General features: G+C 41.0%; 1 protein-coding gene across 1 annotated transcript in view; it reads right to left on the bottom strand.

Annotated features, from left to right (window-relative positions):
* The window catches only part of LOC127571233 (mucin-4-like), a 169,334-nt gene that overhangs the window by 39,468 nt on the left and 110,077 nt on the right, over positions 1-19,789 (bottom strand). The window contains exons 38-44 of the mRNA XM_052017430.1: positions 17,916-18,074; positions 12,483-12,635; positions 9,072-9,202; positions 6,505-6,593; positions 4,496-4,678; positions 3,398-3,550; positions 3,191-3,310 (exon numbers count right to left, since the gene is read on the bottom strand). Coding sequence (XP_051873390.1) covers positions 3,191-3,310; positions 3,398-3,550; positions 4,496-4,678; positions 6,505-6,593; positions 9,072-9,202; positions 12,483-12,635; positions 17,916-18,074 — 988 coding nt within the window. The remainder of the gene's footprint in view (positions 1-3,190; positions 3,311-3,397; positions 3,551-4,495; positions 4,679-6,504; positions 6,594-9,071; positions 9,203-12,482; positions 12,636-17,915; positions 18,075-19,789) is intronic.

Below are 19,789 nucleotides of genomic sequence, written 5' to 3'. Positions count from 1 at the left end.
AAGAGGGGAGGCATTACTGGTCTGGGATGCAGAAAAGGTGGATAATGTAGAAGGACCCTCTCTAGAGTCAGTATGGGTGGAAATTAGGAACAAGAAAGGAGCAGTTACTCTACTGGGAGTTTTCTACAGGCCCCGTGGTAGCAGCAAGGATACTGAGGAGCAGATTGGGAGGCAGATTTTGGAAAGGTGCAAGAATAACAGGGTTATTGTCATGGGAGATTTCAACTTCCTAAATATTGATTGGCACCTGCTTAGTACGAAAGGTTTAGACAGGGCTGAGTTTGTTAAGTGTGTCCAGGATGGATTCCTGTCACAGTATGTTGACAGGCCGACTAGAGGGAATGCCATATTAGATCTAGTATTAGGTAATGAATCAGATCAGGTGACAGATCTCTCAGTGGGTGAGCATTTGGGGGACAGTGACCACCGATCCCTAACCTTTAGCATTGTCATGGACAAGGATAGGAGCAAAGAGGACGGGAAGATATTTAATTGGGGAAGGACAAATTATGAGGCTATAAGGCTAGAACTTGAAAGTGCGAATTGGGATGACATTTTTGAAGGCAAGTGTACCATGGAGATGTGGTCATTGTTCAGGGATCTCTTGCAGGATGTTAGGGATAAATTTGTCCCGGTGAGGCAGAGAAAGAATGGCAGGGTGAAGGAACCATGGGTGACAAGAGAGGTGGAACATCTAGTTAGGAGGAAGAAGGAAGCATACATAAGATTTAGGCAGCAAGGATCAGATAGGTCTCTTGAGGAATATAGGGTAGCAAGGAAGGAACTTAAGAAGGGACTGAGGAGAGTGAGAAGGGGACATGAAAAGGCCTTGGCAAGTAGGGTTAAGGTAAACCCCAAGGCATTTTTCACTTATGTGAAGAGCAGAAGGATGACAAGAGTAAAGGTAGGACCGATTAGAGACAAAGGTGGGAAGATGTGCCTGGAAGCTGTGGAAGTGGGTGAGGTCCTCAGTGAATACTTCTCTTCAGTATTCACCAAGGAGAGGGGCCTTGATGACGCTGAGGACAGTGTTGGTAAGGTTAATGTTCTAGAGCATGTTGATGTCAAGAGAGAGGATGTGTTGGAGCTGTTAGAAAATATTAGGACAGATAACTAGCTGGGGCCTGACGGAATATTCCCCAGGCTGCTCCGCGAGGTGAGGGAAGAGATGGTTGAACTGTTGGCTAGGATCTTTGAGTCCTTGTTGTCCACGGGAATGGTACCGGAGGATTGGAGGGTGGCAAATGTTGTCCCCTTATTCAAAAAAGGTAGTAGGGATAGTCCAGGGAATTATAGACCAATGAGCCTTACATCTGTGGTGTGAAAGCTGTTGGAAAGGATTCTTGGAGAAAGGATCTATGGGCATTTGGAGAATCATGGTCTGATCAGGGACAGCCAGCATGGCTTTGTGAAGGGCAGATCACGTCTCACAAGCCTGATAGGGTTCTTTGAGGAGGTGACCAGGCAGATTGATGAGGGTAGTGCAGTAGATGTGGTCTACATGGATTTTAGTAAGGCACTTGACAAGGTTCCACATGGTAAGCTTCTTCAGAAGGTCAGAGGGCATGGGATCTAGGGAAGCTTGGCCGTGTGGATTCAGGATTGGCTTACCTGTAGAAAGCAGAGGGTTGTGGTGGAGGGAGTGCATTTGGATTGGAGGGCTGTGACTAGTGGTGTCCTGCAAGCATCGGTTCTGGGACCTCTGCTTTTCGTGATTTTTATTAATGACTTGGATGAGGGGGTAGAAGGGTGGGTTAGCAAGTTTACAGATGACACAAAGGTTGGTGGTGTTGTGGATAGTGTGGAGGATTGTTGAACATTGCAGAGGGACATTGATAGGATGCAGAGCTGAGCTGAGAAGTGGCAGATGGAGTTCAATCCAGAGAAGTGTGAGGTGGTACACTTTGGAAGGACAAACTCCAAGGCGGAGTACAAAGTTAATGGCAGGATTCTGGGTATTGTGGAGGAGCAGAGGGATCTGGGGGTTCATATCCACAGATCCCTGAAAGTTGCCTTACAGGTGGATAGGGTAGTTAAGAAAGCTTATGGGATATTAGCATTCATAAGTCATGGGATTGAGTTTAAGAGCCACGAGGTAATGATGCAGCTCTACAAAACTCTGGTTAGACCACACTTCGAGCACTGTGTCCAGTTCTGGTCGCCTCATTATAGGAAGGATGTGGAAGCGTTGGAAAGGGTGCAGAGGGGATTTACCGGGATGCTGCCTGGTTTGGAGAGTATGGATTATGAGGAGAGACTAAGGGAGCTAGGGCTTATCTCTTTGGAGAGGAGGAGGATGAGGGGAGACATGATAAGAGGTATACAAAATATTAAGACGAATAGATAGAGTAGACAGCCAGTGCCTCTTTCCCAGTGCACCAATGCTCAATACCCGAGGGCATGGCTTTAAAGTAATGGGTGGGAAGTTCAAGGGAGATATCAGAGGAAGATTTTTTTACCCAGAGAGTGGTTGGGGCATGGAAATGCACTGCCTGGGGTGGTGGTGGAGGCAGGTACATTGGTCAAATTCAAGAGATTGCTAGATCAGCATATGGAGGAATTTAAAATAGAGGGATATGTGGGAGGTAGGGGTTAGATAGTCTTAGGTGAGGTTTAAAGGTCAGCACAACATTGTGGGCCGAAGGGCCTGTATTGTGTTGTACTGTTCATTGATTCTATGATGATTTCTTGAGGATAGGTTGAGCGAGCTAGGGCTTTTCTCTTTGGAGTGAAGGAGGATGAGAGGTGATCTGTTAGAGGTGTACAAGATGATAAGAGGCAACAGATCATGTGGACTGCCAGAGACTTTTTCCCAGGGTGGAAATGGCTAACATGAGGGGGCATAATTTTAAGGTGATTGGAGGAAGGCACGGGGGTATATCAGAGCTAATTTTTTTTTATACACAGATAGTAGTGGGTGCGTGCTAGAAGCAGGTACATTAGGGACGTTTAAGAGACTCTTAGATAGGCACATGGATGATAGAAAAATGGAGGGGTATGTGGGAGGGAATGGTTAGATTGATCTTAGAGTAGGTCAAAAGGTCGGTATAACATCATGGGCTGAAGGGCCTGTACTGTGCTGTAAAGTTCTATGTTTTATATTGGAAAAGACTACTGCATTACAATCAATTTTCAGTACTGTAATTTCTGCAGAGATAATCAGTTTTCTTATTTAAATAAAGTCAGTTACCTTGACCTGGAGGCCTGTATTCCTTACAGGTAATGCTTGGTCTTTTCTCTTCATAACAGTCACAGAACTTAGGATCATCAACCTTTTCACAACACCAATTATATGGCTCTAGGTCGAATTCTACGAGAGAAGATTTACACATGTATGTGATTAAATAGGCTTATAAAATTTAAAAATATTCAGCAGCAACTTGAAGTGAAAGCCTACGTTGGTTCTTGGTTGATGAGGGTGACTGTGTAATTGGTACCCAGTACCGTTCCTGCCAACCTTCAATAAAACTCCCCTTCTTAGTGTAGATACATCTTTGGCCAGCATTAAATTTATTTTCGCTGGTTTTACGAAGAATCTTATTTGAAGTATCTGTGGAAATGTAACAAAAAGATAACATTATTAATCATATAAATGCAACATAACTGCAGTTTCCTTGATAAATCAGAAGTACCATCTTTCAATATCAGATACAAATAGTGACCATCAACTTTCCTGTCAATAGCCTTGCTTTCTCATAGAGTTATACAGCATGGAAATAGATCCTTTGGCCCAACTGGTCAATGCCGACCAAGATCCCCATCCAATTTAGTCCCTTTTGCCAGTGTTTAGCCCATAACCTTCAAAACCTTTTCAATCCATGTGACTGTCCCAACTGTCTTCTATAAATTGTTACTGTATCTGCCTCAACCACTTCCTGTGACAGCTCATTCCAAATACATACCACTTTTTGTGTAGAGAAGTTGCCCCTCAAGTTCCTATTAAATCTTTCCCCTCTCAACGTAAACCTATGCCCTCCAGTTCTCGATTCCCCAACCTTGGGAAAAAAACTGAGTGCATTCACCTTATAAGTGCCCCTCATGATTTTATACACATCTATGAGATCATCTCTCAATTTCCTATGCTCCAAGGAATAATGTCTTAGCCTGTCCAACCTCTCCCTATAACTCAGTCCCTCCAGTCCTGGCAACATCCTTGTAAATCTTTCCTGCACTCTTTCTGGTTTACTATATTCTGTGAAGATAGTATTTAAATCTATATATATTTAGGGAAAATAACTTTAATTGAAAATACATTTACATGTAATGCTGTGTTCACCGCATGGGATTCAGTTATTTTTGACATTAAAGCAGTTTCTTAGCACATAAAGAAGCCTGAGAATGTACTTTAAAAACAGGGTGATCTTAACCATTATAAGTACACGTCATGAACAATATAACCTGCTTAACACTGCATTTTAACCAATTCGGTCAATTCCATTCTGAAAGAAATAATAATCAAATAATTGTATTTAACAGTAGCAAAAGAAATCCATACCAGATTTAAAGAACTGGAATTGCTTATCAAGCTGTCCTTGGGAAAAGGTGCATGGACAAGCAGGTAAACCTTGGTTCCACTGAGATGGAGATGGCTCCAAATAATACCATTGCAAACATTTTGCTCTGTAATTGATCTGTGAATTATTCTGATTCAGTTGATATAACCATAGACCGTTCAAATCTGAAAAAAGAACCAGAAAAGATTAGTATTGAAATGTTTGAAAAGCTCAATCAAGTGACACTTTCCCATCATGCTGCTGATCACTGAGTGTAGACAGACTGGTTAGTAAATAGCCCAGAATGGATTTGTCCTTTTTGTGAACAGATGTACCCTGGCAATTTTCCGCATTGTTGGGTAGATGCCGATATTGTTAGCTAGTGTTGCAGCTGGCTCTAGAGCACAGGTCTTCAGCACCACATTTGGAATCTTGTCTGTTTTCATAGCCTTTGCTATATTCAGTGCTGTTAATGATTTCTAGACATCACATGAACGAATTTGAAAGGCTGAAAACATTTCTGTAATGGTGGGATCTCAGGAGAAAGACAAGATGGATCATCTATTCACTTTTATCTTCACATAATTGAGTGCTTTAACCTCCTTTCAACTCATACTGGTGAAGATGAGGACTGTCTTAGAGTTTCCTCCTCCTATTAATGAAACACCACCACTTATGACTAAACACAGTGATGCTGCTATTTTGATCTGTTGTATTGGTCATTAGATCAATAGCTCCTTCAATTTTATGCTATTTTTGTCATTTATCACAGATTACTTACCTACAGCAAGAGGTCCCATATTGCAGCTTTAGTAGATTGGCACCTCACCTTTAAATAAGTCCAATGCTTCTCCAGGACCTTCTGCAATCTTCATTAAATCACAGCTCAATATCATGGCAACAGGTTAAAAATGGGCAAGGAACTCTCCTGCTGATTATGCCCCTTCCACCCTCCCTCAGAAAATGAATCTGTACTTCACTACATGAAGTGATTTGTATTGGCTAAAGACTGGCCTCTGTGGTGATGGGATCTCAGAACATATCACTTAGAAGAAACACTGAGGACAGGAAGGAAAGCAGAATGTACTGTGGCTGGAGTTCATTAATGTCTATCACTTAGCAGCTGCTTGGCAGCATTAATATTGAACAAGTCTTGAAACAAAATCATTCCCAGAATGCATCTGCAACTGGTTCAGCAGAACCAGCTCATGGGAAAAATTTACTTGTCCTTGTCCATACTAATCTATCCATTGCAGATGCATCTGTATATGGCCATGTTAGTAGGAGTAACTATTGCACACAGTCTTTAAAGAGGTGAGGTTACTTTTTCACACAAAGGACAACTTTCATCATGTTGTGTCATACTATCAATATGCTCAATGTGACCAATTCAGAAGAAATCTGGTCGCCGAGAATTGTTGATCTGTGAGGTACCATTACCATACGAAGTATTGCTATGAAGCATAGCATTCCATTACTGTTTGCATCCTTAAGGCCCATTCTACTAACAACATTTTAAGAATCAATCTTAGTTCAATAAGCAGTGTCAAAGAGTATTCCAAGAGCAGCAACAGTGAGAAATAACGAAGAATGCCTCCACTTGCAAGTTACCCTCTAAGTTGTACAGTCAGCTGCCTTGGAAATATACATATTGTTGGTCATAGTTACTGGATAAAAATCTTGAAACTTCCTATGTAACAGTACTTTGCATCATGGAATGCAGTTGTGTGAGGTGGTACTTTACCACAACTAGATCAACTAGAAATGGGCAGTAAATGTTGGCCTTGTCAGTTATATCCACATCTAATGAATATATAAAAGCAGAATTATTCCCATTCACCCAACTCCTCTCTATGGCCATGCATTCTTTCCTTTTTCAAATATATACCCAATTTCATTTAGAAACTCACTAATAAATCTGCTTCTACCAGAAGAGTTCAAGTGCAATTATTTATATTTAAATGAGGTAATCTGTGCCACACTTTGTAGGATATAACGAATGAAAACAAACCTGTATTTGCTCCTTTATTTCTATCAGGCCGAAATCTTTCAGAATCTGGAAGGTTCATTTGTTCAGCATTTTTAAAGAATCCCTTGCCACTATGACAAAAAGAAGAAACATGCATAATCTAAAATATCAACTGTTTTCCTTTAATTGTTAAGTAAAAGCAAATGATTTCAAATTAACTTGCTGATTTTTGAGAAATTCTGATGCAACATGCATACCAACAACTTTGAGGTGAGTTCTAAGTGGGACTAATTTACCTGTTTTCCCATCCTAATGGAATGACCTACCTATTAGGAGATGCACAAATCAAGAAACTGACACTTTTACAGAAAGACGTGGAATTCAATTAGTTTTACGTTTGCCAGATTGCTGGGTTACTCGAAAGTATCGGGCATAATGATGGGACCCATTTAATATTATATGCAGCAATCCTACATCCCTCTAGTTTTTTTTTAAATAAAAGGCCCATAACTTTCTGAATGACTCTTGAATGTTCAGGTATGAAGAATCTTTCATTTGAATGCCAAGGTTTATAAGGTTGCATTCATGCTAAAAGTTCAGCCCTCTCTAAGCTTTTTATGTGAACATCACTTGGTGGCTAAATATTTAGTGACCACTTTGGAACAACTTCTCCCTCACATTCAAATAAATTGCCAATCTTTTCATCCATTACCTATCCTGGGAGGTTACCTCACATTAGATATCAGTCCTCCAATATGACTAAGTGACCCTTAAGCAAAAGGTTGAACATATCTGCTTGGAACAAAAACAGAAAATGCTGGAAACACTCAGCAGTTCAGGCAGTATCTATGGAAAGAGAAACAATTAATATTTCAAGTTTGCAATCTTAACTGTGTCATCGGGTGTCACATTCAAAGTCCTGCATTTGTGCACTCTGACAGCAAATACGGGCAGTCCCTGGGTTCCGTTCCCGAGAACAGTCCATAAACTGATTTTTCTGTATGCCAGAAACATCCATTTTCCATAGGTACCCATATCATATCGCTCTGCATACATTTCCTATAATTCTTTCATTTCATGGAATCTCTCTCATGTTCACCCTAGCGCTACCCACAATTAAACTGATGCAGCATATACTGTATCCAGTTGTTAATGAATAGCATGAAACATTATTACTACCTTGAAAACTTCTTTAAAAATTAATAGGAGAATTTGCACAAAGTCAGATTTCCATGTGTCAGGTTTTCCGTACCTCAGGGAGACCCTGTGCGAGTTGCCTGTAACGTTCAAATGTCCTAAAAATTTACAGCATCTCACTAGTTATCTTCAGGCATAGATGTTCCCCTAAACACATTGATACATTCTTATGAGCCTGGCAATTTGGGGTGGGGGGAGGTGGTGGGGGAGCGGGAAGGGAGTGGAGGGATGAGCTGGTAAGAGCAGAAGTGCGGGAAATAGAGGTGATGCATTGGTTAATTCAATGAAACCACTATTCTGGCTGACCTAATAGCAGTCTTGAGTCTAATTTGTTTTAAACTACTGGCTGACTGTAGCAGAATCAAACATTCACTCTTCTACTTCATTTTCCTGTGAAACCTCCAGGAAAGTAAATCCTTCAAGACACCAGCCTCCCCTCCTTGGACTCTGTCTTTACCTCTTGCTGTCTTGGTGAAGCAGCCAGCATAATCAAATACCCCACCCACCCAGGTCATTCCCTCTTCTCTCCTCTTCCATCAGGTAGAAGATACAGGAGCCTGAGGGCACGTACCACCAGACTTAAGGACAGCTTCTACCCCACTGTGATAAGACTATTGAACGGTTCCCTTATACGATAAGATGGACTCTGACCTCACGATCTACCTTGTTGTGACCTTGCAACTGATTGCACTGCACTTTCTCTGTAGCTGTGACACTTTACTCTGTACTGTTATTGTTTTTACCTGTACTACATCAATGTACTCTGTACTACCTCAATGCACTCTGTACTAACCCATTGTAACTGCACTGTGTAATGAATTGATCTGTACGATTGGTATGCATGGACAAGTCTTTCACTGTACCTCTGTACAAGTGACAATAATAAACCAATACCAATACCACATCTTAAGACCTTTGGTAGTGCTGCTAGTTAGTCTGTTACTGAAGTTAGAATGTGGCCATGCTGCAAGATTAATTGTAGTCAAAGGTAGGTTGGATTCTGGGAAATGTGTTTTCTGATCACTGTAGTCCTCTGAAGGATTTTATTGCCTTTGGTAATGGAATTTCTCTGATTTTTCCCTGATTTACCTGTCTTTTTAATAGATTGCCGTGTTTTTGCCTTGCAAGAGATTAGTGGTTGTTTGTGGGTTGGGCTGGGAGGTGGGATGCACTAGTTATACCATTCTACCACATCTAGTGATTTGGCATTTTAATATATTTCAAATGCTTTGAAAAGGTACAAAATAAAACGTCAGCACAGTTTTTGTAGTTCACAATTCTGGCACCACGTTTATGTGAAATAAAATGTAAATGCACTAAATTGGTTGCCTGGTTAATAAAAGTAATAAAGACAATTTATTTTCTACTTGTAAACATTTTCAGAAAAAGTGCATGAATTCAACAAAGCTCACCTGTTGTAGCCGATAACAATGTTTTTAGCAGGAAGCTTTGAAACATCCCAGTTCATTCCTCCAAATTTATACAACATTAAAACAAATGAATAAGTTCCATCTGTGGTTATCACTGCTTGATAAGTATTTGACTACAATTAAAAACAAAGTTTATTAATATTTCAGGATGTGGGCATCATTGGCATAGCCAACATTTATTGCCTATTAATAATCACACTTGTGAAGATAGAGATGGGCAGTCTTCTCACACTGCTGCAGTATTTCTGGTGATATTTCAAATGATATTGGGTAGGGAGTTCCTGGACTTAGATCCAGCTATGATGAAAGAACAGTGATATATTTCCAAGTCACGTTGGTGTGCAGCTTGGAGGAAAACCTACAAGTCATGGTGTCCTAATGCATCTGAAACTCTTGCTTTTCTTGGAGGTGGTGGACACAGGTTTAGGTCAGTTTGGCCTTTGTGGATAACTGCACTACATTTTGTAAATGGTACATAGCTTCTTTGTACCAAAAATGGAGGGAAAGAATGTTTAGGGATTGTTGGAGGGGCTGCAAATCAAGCAGGCTGATTTGTCCTGGATGGTGTTAACACTTTGAGTGTTGTTGAAGCTGCATTCATCCAGGTAAGTGCAGAGTATTCCATCACACTCCTGACTTGCACCTTGCAGATGGAGGAAAGGGCTGGGGAGTCAGGGAGCAGGATACTCAGCCTCTGACCTTCTCTGATAGACTGTATTTATCTGCCTGCTGCATTCCTGGTCAATGGTGACCTCCAATATGTTGATAGTTGGCATTCGATGATGAGTGTTGCAGTAAATAATGAGACTTCCTCCTATTTGTCCACTTTTGTGGCGCAAATGTTATTTGTCTCCAATCAGAGGATGCCTTAATATTGTAAAATCTTGCTGCAGGCAGACCAGGACTTCTTCATTTGGCGAGGTGGGGTGAATGGAATTGAACCTGGTGCAATTATTTACAAACATCCCCACTTCTGACCTTACGATGGAGCGAAGGTCATGGATGAAATAAATGAAGATAGTTGGCCTAGGACACCAACTGAGGAACTCCTGTAGTGATGTCCTGGTTTGGGATGATTTATCTCTAATAACCACAACCGTTCTCCTTCCTGCGAGCTACAACTCCTACGAGATGCCCAGTGATTTAATTTTTAATGGGGTTCCTTTATACCAGACTAGACGACTATCTCCTTAAAGTTAAGAGCAGTCACTCTCACCTCACTTCTGCAATTCAGCTCTTTGGTCTAAGACTGTGATGAAGGCTAGAACCAAGTAGTCCTGAGAAGACTCAAGTCACTTTGCTGATTATTGACCGGATGGTAACTAGATGGATTGGATTTGTCCTGTTTCTTGCTAACAGAACATAACTGGACAATCTTCCACATTATCAGGTGGATGGCAATGTTATAACTGTATTGAAACTGCTTGGTTGTAAGCATGGTGAGTTCTGGAGCACAAGTCTTTAGTATTACAGCTGTATGTTTTCTGACCAGCACGGTAAGCTGATTCAGAAGATTAATGTACAAGGGATCTAAGGCTTACTGGCAAAATGGATCCAAAATTGGCTTGGTGATAGGAGGGAGAAGATAGTGTTTCTCTGACTGGAGGTCTGTAAGAAATGGTGTACCAATGGGATCGGTCCTGAGACCTTTGTTGTTTATAATATTATGATAAATGACATTGATAAATATGTGAATAAATATGATAAATACTGGTGGTCTGACTAGTTGGTATGCAGCCTGACTGAAGACTGGTGGAATCGTAGATAGAAAAGTTCGTCTAAGGATGCAACACAACATAGGTCAGCTGGAAAGTTGGATGGGGTGGTGGTGGCAGATGGATCATCAAGTTGTGAGGTAATGCACTTTGAGAAGTCAAATAGAGTAAATGGCAGGTACGTCAGGGGTGTTAATGTACAGAGGGACCTTTGGGTGAAGGTTAAACTCACTAAAAATGGCAACACAGATGGATAGGGTATTTGGTATGCATGTCTTCATAGGCCGAGGCATTGAGTACAAGAGTTGGGACATCATGTTGCAGCTGTACAAGGCATTGTTTAGACCCCATTGAAGTATTATGCACAGTTCTAGTCACTGCACTGTAAGAAGGATATAGTAGCACTAGAAAGAGTGCAAAAGAGATTTACCAGTATATTGCATAGAATGTAAGGTTTTAGATATAAGGAGAGATTGGATAGGCTGGGTTTATTCCTACCGGAACGCAGGAGGCTCAGGAATGTCCTTAAAGAGATTTATAAAATTATCAAGGGCATAGACAGAGCTAACAGTCAGAGTCATTTTCTCAGGTTAAGGGAGTCCAGAACTTGAGGGGACAGGTTTAAGGTGAGAGGGGAAAAAATTTTAAAGGTGATCTGAGGGGTAAGTTTTTCCACACAGAGTGTAGTAGTTATCTGGAATGAGCTGCCAGAAGAGGTGATAGAAGCAAATACAACTGCAATGTTTAAAAAGCAGGGATGTGGTAGGATTGCAGTATCTGAACTGTCGGTTGTGGGATTGCTTAGCCTTATCTATTGCAAGTTGTTTTTGCTGCCCTGTGTTGCAGCTTCATAAGGTTGGCATCTCCTTTTTAGGTATGCTTTGTGCCATTCTCAGCACATCTTTCTACACTCCTCATTGAATCGGGTGTGATCCTCTGGTTTGATTGTAATGACGGAGTGAGGGAAATGTTGGGCAATGAGGTTACAGATAGTGCTAGTGCATATTTCTGCTGCTGCACCTCATGAATGGCCAATTTTGAGGTGCCCAGTCTGTTCCAAGTCTATTCCATTTAACCCATTCCATAGATTGTTGGTTAGGTATGATTCTGAGTATGACTCTTCTAATTTATACACCTGTCCCTAGATGTTTGTGAGGGAGACTTTACAAGATCAACTGGGCTGTAATGGCTTTGCCAGATGCAAATTTGCTGCTTAGGTTAATGCCAGACGATGCCTGCTATTTTTTCCTTCTTGTACTTCAACAGAGTCTTTGTGGTACAACTGAGTGATTGGTCAGGCCACTCCAGAGGGCATTTAAGTGTCAACCACAGTGCTCTGGAGTAACACATTGTCTAGAGCAGATAAGGTTAGTGGACTTATTCCCCTGAAATACATTTGTGAAGCAGAATAGTTTTTACAACAATATAGTAGCACTGTGGTCATCACTGCTAAGATTTATTTTATTTTACAGTTCAGATTACTAACAGAATTTAAATTCCATAGCTGCTGTGGTGATTTTTGAACTTGTGTTTCTAAATTGTTGGCCAAGGCAGTAATTGTTACCAGATGAGTAATTCAGGTAACTTACCCACTGTGCATGACATTTAAAGAAGAATTAATACAAAAAATAAACTAGTGTTTACATTAATTCTGAGCAAAAAATTGCAGGTGTAATACCTCATCTGCTGGAGAAGTAAGATCTGCCGTTACATTAACCCAGGTTATCTTTAAGGTCCATGTTGCCTTGTACTCAATTGCCATGTACTTCTCTATTGTTTTTTCTACTCTTTGTACCAGGCTGGAAGATTTGGAACCAAATGTTTCATATTCCTATAAAATAAATATACCAAAATCCATCTCAGTGGTTAAGAAATGTACATTGTCTGATGTTAATTGGTTGCAAAACGAACATCAGAAAATAGATGACTGAAGGAAATCTCTGGCAAGTCCCAAAAATTAAGACTCCTTAAATTTTACTCCATTTTCCTTTAATTGTTTTTCACATTTTCAGCTTCTGGATAAACTTAATACCTTCCGCATGCAGTTGTTAAATTTAAGTTATCTTTTAAGAATCATAGAAATTTACAGAACAGAAGGTGGCCATTTTGCCCATCATGTCCATAGAACATTACAGCACAGTACAGGCCCTCTGGCCCACGATGTTGTGCTGACATTTTATCCTGCTCTAAGATCTATCTAACCCTTCCCTCCCACATAGCCCTCCATTTCTCTATCATTCATGTGTTAATCTAAGAGTCTCTTAAATGTCCCTAATGTATCTGCCTCCACCACCTCTGCCGGCAGTATGTTCCATGCACCCACTCTCTGTGTAAAAAACTTGCCTCTTACATACCCCCTATACCTTCCTCCAATCACATTAAAATTATGCCCCCTTGTGGTTAGCCATTTTTGCCCTAGGAAAAGGTCTCTGATTATCCACTCGATCTATGCTTCTTATCATCTTGTACACCTCTATTAAGTCACCTCTCATCCTCCTTCCCTCCAAAGAGAAAAGCCCAAGTTCACTCAACCTATCATAAGACATGCTCTCCAATCCAGGCAGCATCCTGGTAAATCTCCTCTGCACCCTCTTTAAAACTTCCACAAGCTTCCTATAATGAGGCGACCAGAACTGAACACAATACTCCAAGCGTGGTGTAACCAAAGTTTTATAGAGCTGCAACATTACCTGGCAGTTCTTGAACTCAATACCCTGAGTAATGAAGGCCAACACACCATACGCCTTCTTAACAACCCTATCAACCTGCATGGCAACCTTGAGGGATCTATAGATGTGGACCCCAAGATCCTTCTGTTCTCCACACTGCTAAGAGTCCTGCCATTAACCTTGTATTCTGCCTTCAAATTTGATCTTCCACAGTGAATCACTTCACACTTTTCTGGTTTGAACTCCATCTGCCACATCTCAGCCCAGCGCTGCATCCTATCAATGTCCTGTTGTAACCAACAGCAACCTTCTACACTATCCACAACACCACCAACCTTCGTGTCATCTGTAAACTTACTAACCCACCCCTCCACATCCTCATCCAAGTCATTTATAAAAATCACAAAAAGCAGGAGTCCCAGAACAGATCCCTGTGGAACACCACTGGTCACTGACCTCCAGTCAGAATACGCTCCATCTACAACCACCCTCTGTACACCACATCCATGTACACCACATCCACTGCTCTACCTTCATCAATGTGCTTTGTCACATCCTCAAAGAATTCAATTGTGAGGCACGACCTGCCCCTCACAAATCCATGCTGACTACCTGTAATTAGCCTATGCTTCTCCAAATGCCCATAAATCCTGTCTCTAAGAATCTTCTCCAGTAATTTTCCCACTACTGAAGTAAGATTCACTGGTCTATAATTCACAGGGTTGTCCCTACTCCCTTTCCTGATCAAAGGAACAACACTTACCACTCTCTGATCATCTGGAACTACTCCTGTGGCCAGTGAGGACACAAAGATCAAAGATCATCGCCAAAGGCGCAGCAATCTCTTCTCTCATTTCCCGTAATAACCTTGGATATATCCCATCTGGCCCCAGTGACTTATCTATCCTAATGTTTTTCAAAAACTTCAGCACATCCTCTTTCCTCACGTTGACATGCCCTAGGGTATCAGCCTGTTGTATGCCATCCTCACAAACGTCAAGGTCTCTCTCACTAGTGAATATTGAAGCAGAGTATTCATTAAGGACCTCCCCTACCTCTTCTGACTCCAGGCACATTTTTCCTCTTTTATTCCCGATCGATTCTACTCTCACTCTAGTCATCCTCTTATTCTTCACATCCATTCTTGAGCTCCCTCCTGGCTACCTTGTAACTCTCCATGGCCCTGTCTGATCCTTGCTTTCTAAACCTTAGGTAAGCTTCTTTCTTCCACTTGACAAAATGTTCCACATCTCTTGTCAACCATTGTTCCTTCACTCTACCATCCTTACCCTGCATCAATGGGACAAACCTATCCAGAACCCATGCAGGTACTCCCTAAACAACCTCCACATTTCCATTGTGCACTTCCCCAAGAATATCTACTCCCAATTCACCCTCCCAATTTCCTGCCTCATAGCATCATAATTCCCCCTCCCCCAATTAAATACTTTCCCATATTGTCTGCTCCTCTCCCTCTCCAAGGCTATAGTGAAGGTCGAGGAGTTATGGTCACTGTCCCCAAAATGCTCTCCCACTGAGAGATCTGAAACCTGATCAGGCTTATTGCTTGGTGCCAGGTCCAGTATGGCCTCTCCTCTAGTTGGCCTGTCCACATACTTTGTCAGGAATCCTTCCTGGACACACCTAACAAACTCTACCCAATCTATCCCCTTTACACTAAGGAAGTGCCAATCAATATTAGGGAAGTTGAAATCACCCATGATAACAACCCTGTTAATTTTGCACCTCTCCAAAATCTGCCTCCCAATCTGCTCCTCAGTGTCTCTGCTGCTATTGAGGGTTCTGTAGAATACTCCTAATAGAGTGATCGCTCCCTTCCTGTTTCTGACTTCCGCCCACACTGACTCAGTAGGCGATCTCTCCAGGACATCCTCCCTTTCTACAGCTGTGACATTGTCCCTGATCAGCAAAGTCTCTTCCCCACCTCTTTTACCTCCGTAACTGTCCCTTTTGAAACACCTAAACCCCGGAATATTCAGCAGCCATTCCTGCCCTTATGACAGCCAAGTCTTTGTAATGGCCACTGTGTCATAGTTCCATGTACTTACCCATGCTCTAAGTTCATCAGCCTTGTTCCTGATACTTCTCGCATTAAAGTCGACACACTTCAGCCCATCCAACTGACTGCAATTTTGCTCTTTCAACTGCCTATCCTTCCTCACAGTCTTTCTACACTCTGCATCTACTTGTATAATAGATGCATCAACCTCTGACCTATCACTCTGGTTCCCATCCCCCTGCCAAACTAGTTTAACCCTCCCCGACTGTGGTCGAGAGAGCTCGCACCCATATCTCTGTCATTTCCCGCACCTCCTCTCTCACCCTCACCCTTTCCAGACCCAACAGGGATAGGGTCCTCCTTGTCCTCACATTTTATCCCACCAGCCTACGTATCCCTGGCCTGCTGAGTTCCTCCAGTATCATAGTGTTTTATTCTTAGTTCTAACAAACCTGCCTGCAAGAATATTGGTCCCCCTACAGTTCAGGTGTACCTGTCCCTTTTGTATAGGTTGTACCGTCCCCGGAAGAGATCCAAATCATCAACATATCTGAAACCCTGCCCCATGCACCAACTCCTCAGCCACGCATTCATCTACCATATTCTCTGTTTCTGCCATTAAAGGCAAGTAGCATTCAAATGTTTTTTTTAAACCATTTCAAATCCTTCAATTCCTCTAGTCTTCTTAATATCTTACCATTTCTCATATATTCCCTCAGATTGTCTGCTCTCCCCAAATACATTGAGCCACATTCTCCAGATCAAAGTCCATTTTTCACTTTTGTGTCCACTTCACCAGCCCATTATATCTTCCTGCACACTATAACTTTCTTCCTCACTATCAGTCTTTATTTCAGCAGAATTATTAATCATAGGCCCTATAATTAGTTGAAGTTATTCCTATATATCACAAACCGCAATTGACTTATTACTGAGCCTGTGGAACCCCATTGTACACAGACCACAAGACACTAAAACCGCTGTCAACCATTAACTCTTCCTTACTCCCACACAACCAATTTTGTTTTATACAGCTTATCAATTTCCTTTGTATCCCATGAGCTTTCACTTTATTGGGCTTTATCAAGAACTTTGCTAAAAATCCATTAAATGCCCATTGATTCTCACCACCCTCCAATCAATTTCTCAAAACAAAATGCAGTCATGACCTTCCCTATGCAAGCAATACTTGATTAACTGCTACCTCCCTAAATGTTGGTTTACACTGTCTTTTAGACTTTTTCCTCAGTTGTTGTCCCACCACTAATGTAAGGCTAACTGGCCATAGTTTCTTGTTTTATTCTTTACCCCCTTTTAACCAAGGTGCATGTTAGAGGTCTGCAGTCCTCCAGCTTCATTCCTGTAGTGAAAATATTAGATGATCATAGCAGTGCTATTTCATCCCTTGCTTCTTTTAAGGATTAGGAACCAATACTTCATATCCTTCTTCAACGTCAATGCGCATATTATCTCCCTATACTTGCCTTCTGACTCTATGTATAGTTTTTGGTATCTGATAGGATGCAGTATTTCCTTTATTATTTGCTTTCTTTTCTCTTATAAAAAAAATCTTAGGAATTTTTCTAGATTTTACCCGCTAATGTCTTTTCAGTCTCTCTGCTTCATAATTTTCCTAATTACACCCCTGCACCTTCTTTATACTTTTAAGATCTCAGCATCTGCATTAAGCCTTCACTATCATACCCACATGTTCCTTAACCGCCATGGGAGTTTGTGTTTGGAAGATCATCTGTTCTTTCATTTAAGTTTGAGTTTGCATCCTCTGGTTTTGAGGCAATCTCAAATCTTTCATTAGGGTTTATGGTATTCCTTAAATATCTTGAAAACATGAATGTTGTTCCCTCTGAGTATCTACTCAAGGATGAAATATTCTAAATTCTCTTTACAATCTCTTCTCATTGCTCAGATGCCTTAAGTTGTTTTCAGTTTAATTTCTCCTTTCACTGATGGCTGTTGAAGTATTAGAACACCATTTACAGTTAAAAGGTGGACTAAATAATTAAACTCACTAAACATATAGTCTTAAATGTAAAAATCTTTCTATATTTTTAAATACATCTAGGATGTGCCAAAATGCTTTACATGCAAAAAAAACATTTGGTAATGTATTTACAACTGTAATGTAAAAAAAACTTACAAAAAATCCAAACAGGTTCCAAAACTTCCTTTCAATTCAAATGCAAAACTATTTTGGGAATCACAAACTATCCCCATGTATTCATTTATTCTGTCTAATACTAACTTTGTTGCATGGATCTTGTTTCACTTGTATACTAGTTACCATAACCAGACACGTTTTATATCCTAGCACTTTGTCAGTAACCTCAACTAGTTTTCATTACTATTGTAATTCAACCAGTTTTCAATAGAAATCATTAGCAATGTTTAATAACAAATCCACCTGATAGAAAACTTCTCCATCTGAGAGGTATGTATTGATCCAAAACACAGCAATCATTGGCGGTTGAGAATTGCTTTGAAATCCATTTTGAAATGGGTTGGGATAATTGTACTTCTTAGAGTTTGGTAATGGAAAAACTATTAGTCCATCCTCCGTAAACTGTCAACAACAAAAAAAAATCTTTAGTGAGTTAACTAAGTTGTTTAAGTATATTATAAGAAACAAGTAAACGTAAAATGAACAATGGTATTGTTGGCAATGATGAATTTCAAAATTGAACAAATCTAATTTGGAACAATACAAGTCATCTTAATAATTTGATACAAAGATAATAACAGTTACTAGTCATATGAAAGAATATACAACAATGAAGTAAACAGAAATGCCTGGCTGAGCACTATCAGGTACGTGAGGATCACAGGACTCAAATATTCCATGGCATTTTCCTCACATTTCTTGGGAAAGTGCAGTATGGATGGTGAATGCTGCATCTCTCTCAGCCTATAAGACTTAGATCTGGTGCAATGGGTCACTTGCTAGATCAAGGAGTTGAAGGAAATGGCACAAATGAAGAGCTGAGGCATAGATCAGCCATGATCAGAGTCATAGACTACTACAGCTCAGAAACAGGCCCTTTGGCCCATCTAGTGCATGCTGACCAGATCTTCTGCCTAGTCCCATCTATCTGCACCTGGACTATATCCCCCAAAACCCTCCCATCCACGTACCTATCCAAACTTCTCTTAAATGTTACAATTGAACCCGCATCTACCACTTCCACTGGCAGCTTGTTCCACACTCGCACTACCCTCTGAGTGAAGAAGTTTCCCCTCAGGTTCCCCTTAAATATTTCACCTTTCACCCTAAACCTATGACCTCTGGTTCTAGTCTCACCCAACCTGAGGGGAAAAAGCCTGCATACATTCACCCTATCTATACCCCTCATAATTTTGTATACTTCGATAAGATCTCCCCTCATTCTCCTGCGCTTCAGGGAATAAAGCCCTAATCTAATCAACCGTTCCCTATAACTCAGGTCCTCAAGTCCTGGCAACATCGCTGTATAATTTCTCTGCACTCTTTCAAGCTTATTGATATCTTTCCTGTAGGTAGGTGACCAGAACAGCACAGAATACTCTAAATTTGACCTCATCAACATCTTGTACAATTTCAAGGTAACATCCCAATTCCTGCACTCAATGCCCTGATTTATGAAGGCCAATGTGCCAAAAGCTCTCTTTACGAACCTATCAACCTATGACACAACTTTGAAGGAATTATGGATCTGTATTCCCAGGTCCCTTTGTTCTACCGCACACCTCAGAGCCCTACCATTCACTGTGCAAGTCTTACCCTAGTTTGTCCTCCCAAAGTACAACAGCTCGCACTTGTCTGCATTAAATTTCATCTGCCATTTTTCAGTCCATTTTCCTAGCTGGTCAAGATCACGCTGCAAGTTTTCATAGCCTTTCTCGCTGTCCACCACACCCCCAATCTTGGTGTCATCTGCAAATTTGCTGATACAGTTTACCACATTATCATAAATATAGATGATAAACAACAATGGACCCAGCACCGATCCCTGTGGCACACCACTAGTCACAGGCCTCCAGTCAGAGAGACAACCATCTACTACCATTCTCTGGCTTCTCCCACTAAGCCAACATTAAATCCAATTCATTCCGAATGCCAGGTGACTTAACCTTCTGGACCAGCCTCCTATATGGGACTTTATCAAAGGCCTTGCTACAGTCCATGTAGACAACATCCACAGCCTTTCCTTCCTTAACCTTCTCAGGAACCTTCTCAAAAAACTCCATAAAATTGGTTAGACATGATCTAAGTTGCACAAAGCCATGTTGACTATCCCTGTT

This window comes from Pristis pectinata, chromosome 6 (assembly GCF_009764475.1).
Source record: "Pristis pectinata isolate sPriPec2 chromosome 6, sPriPec2.1.pri, whole genome shotgun sequence".
NCBI classification, from domain to species: Eukaryota; Metazoa; Chordata; class Chondrichthyes; order Rhinopristiformes; family Pristidae; genus Pristis; species Pristis pectinata.
Note: the sequence above shows the minus strand (reverse complement) of the source record. Positions and strands in the feature narration are given on the sequence as shown.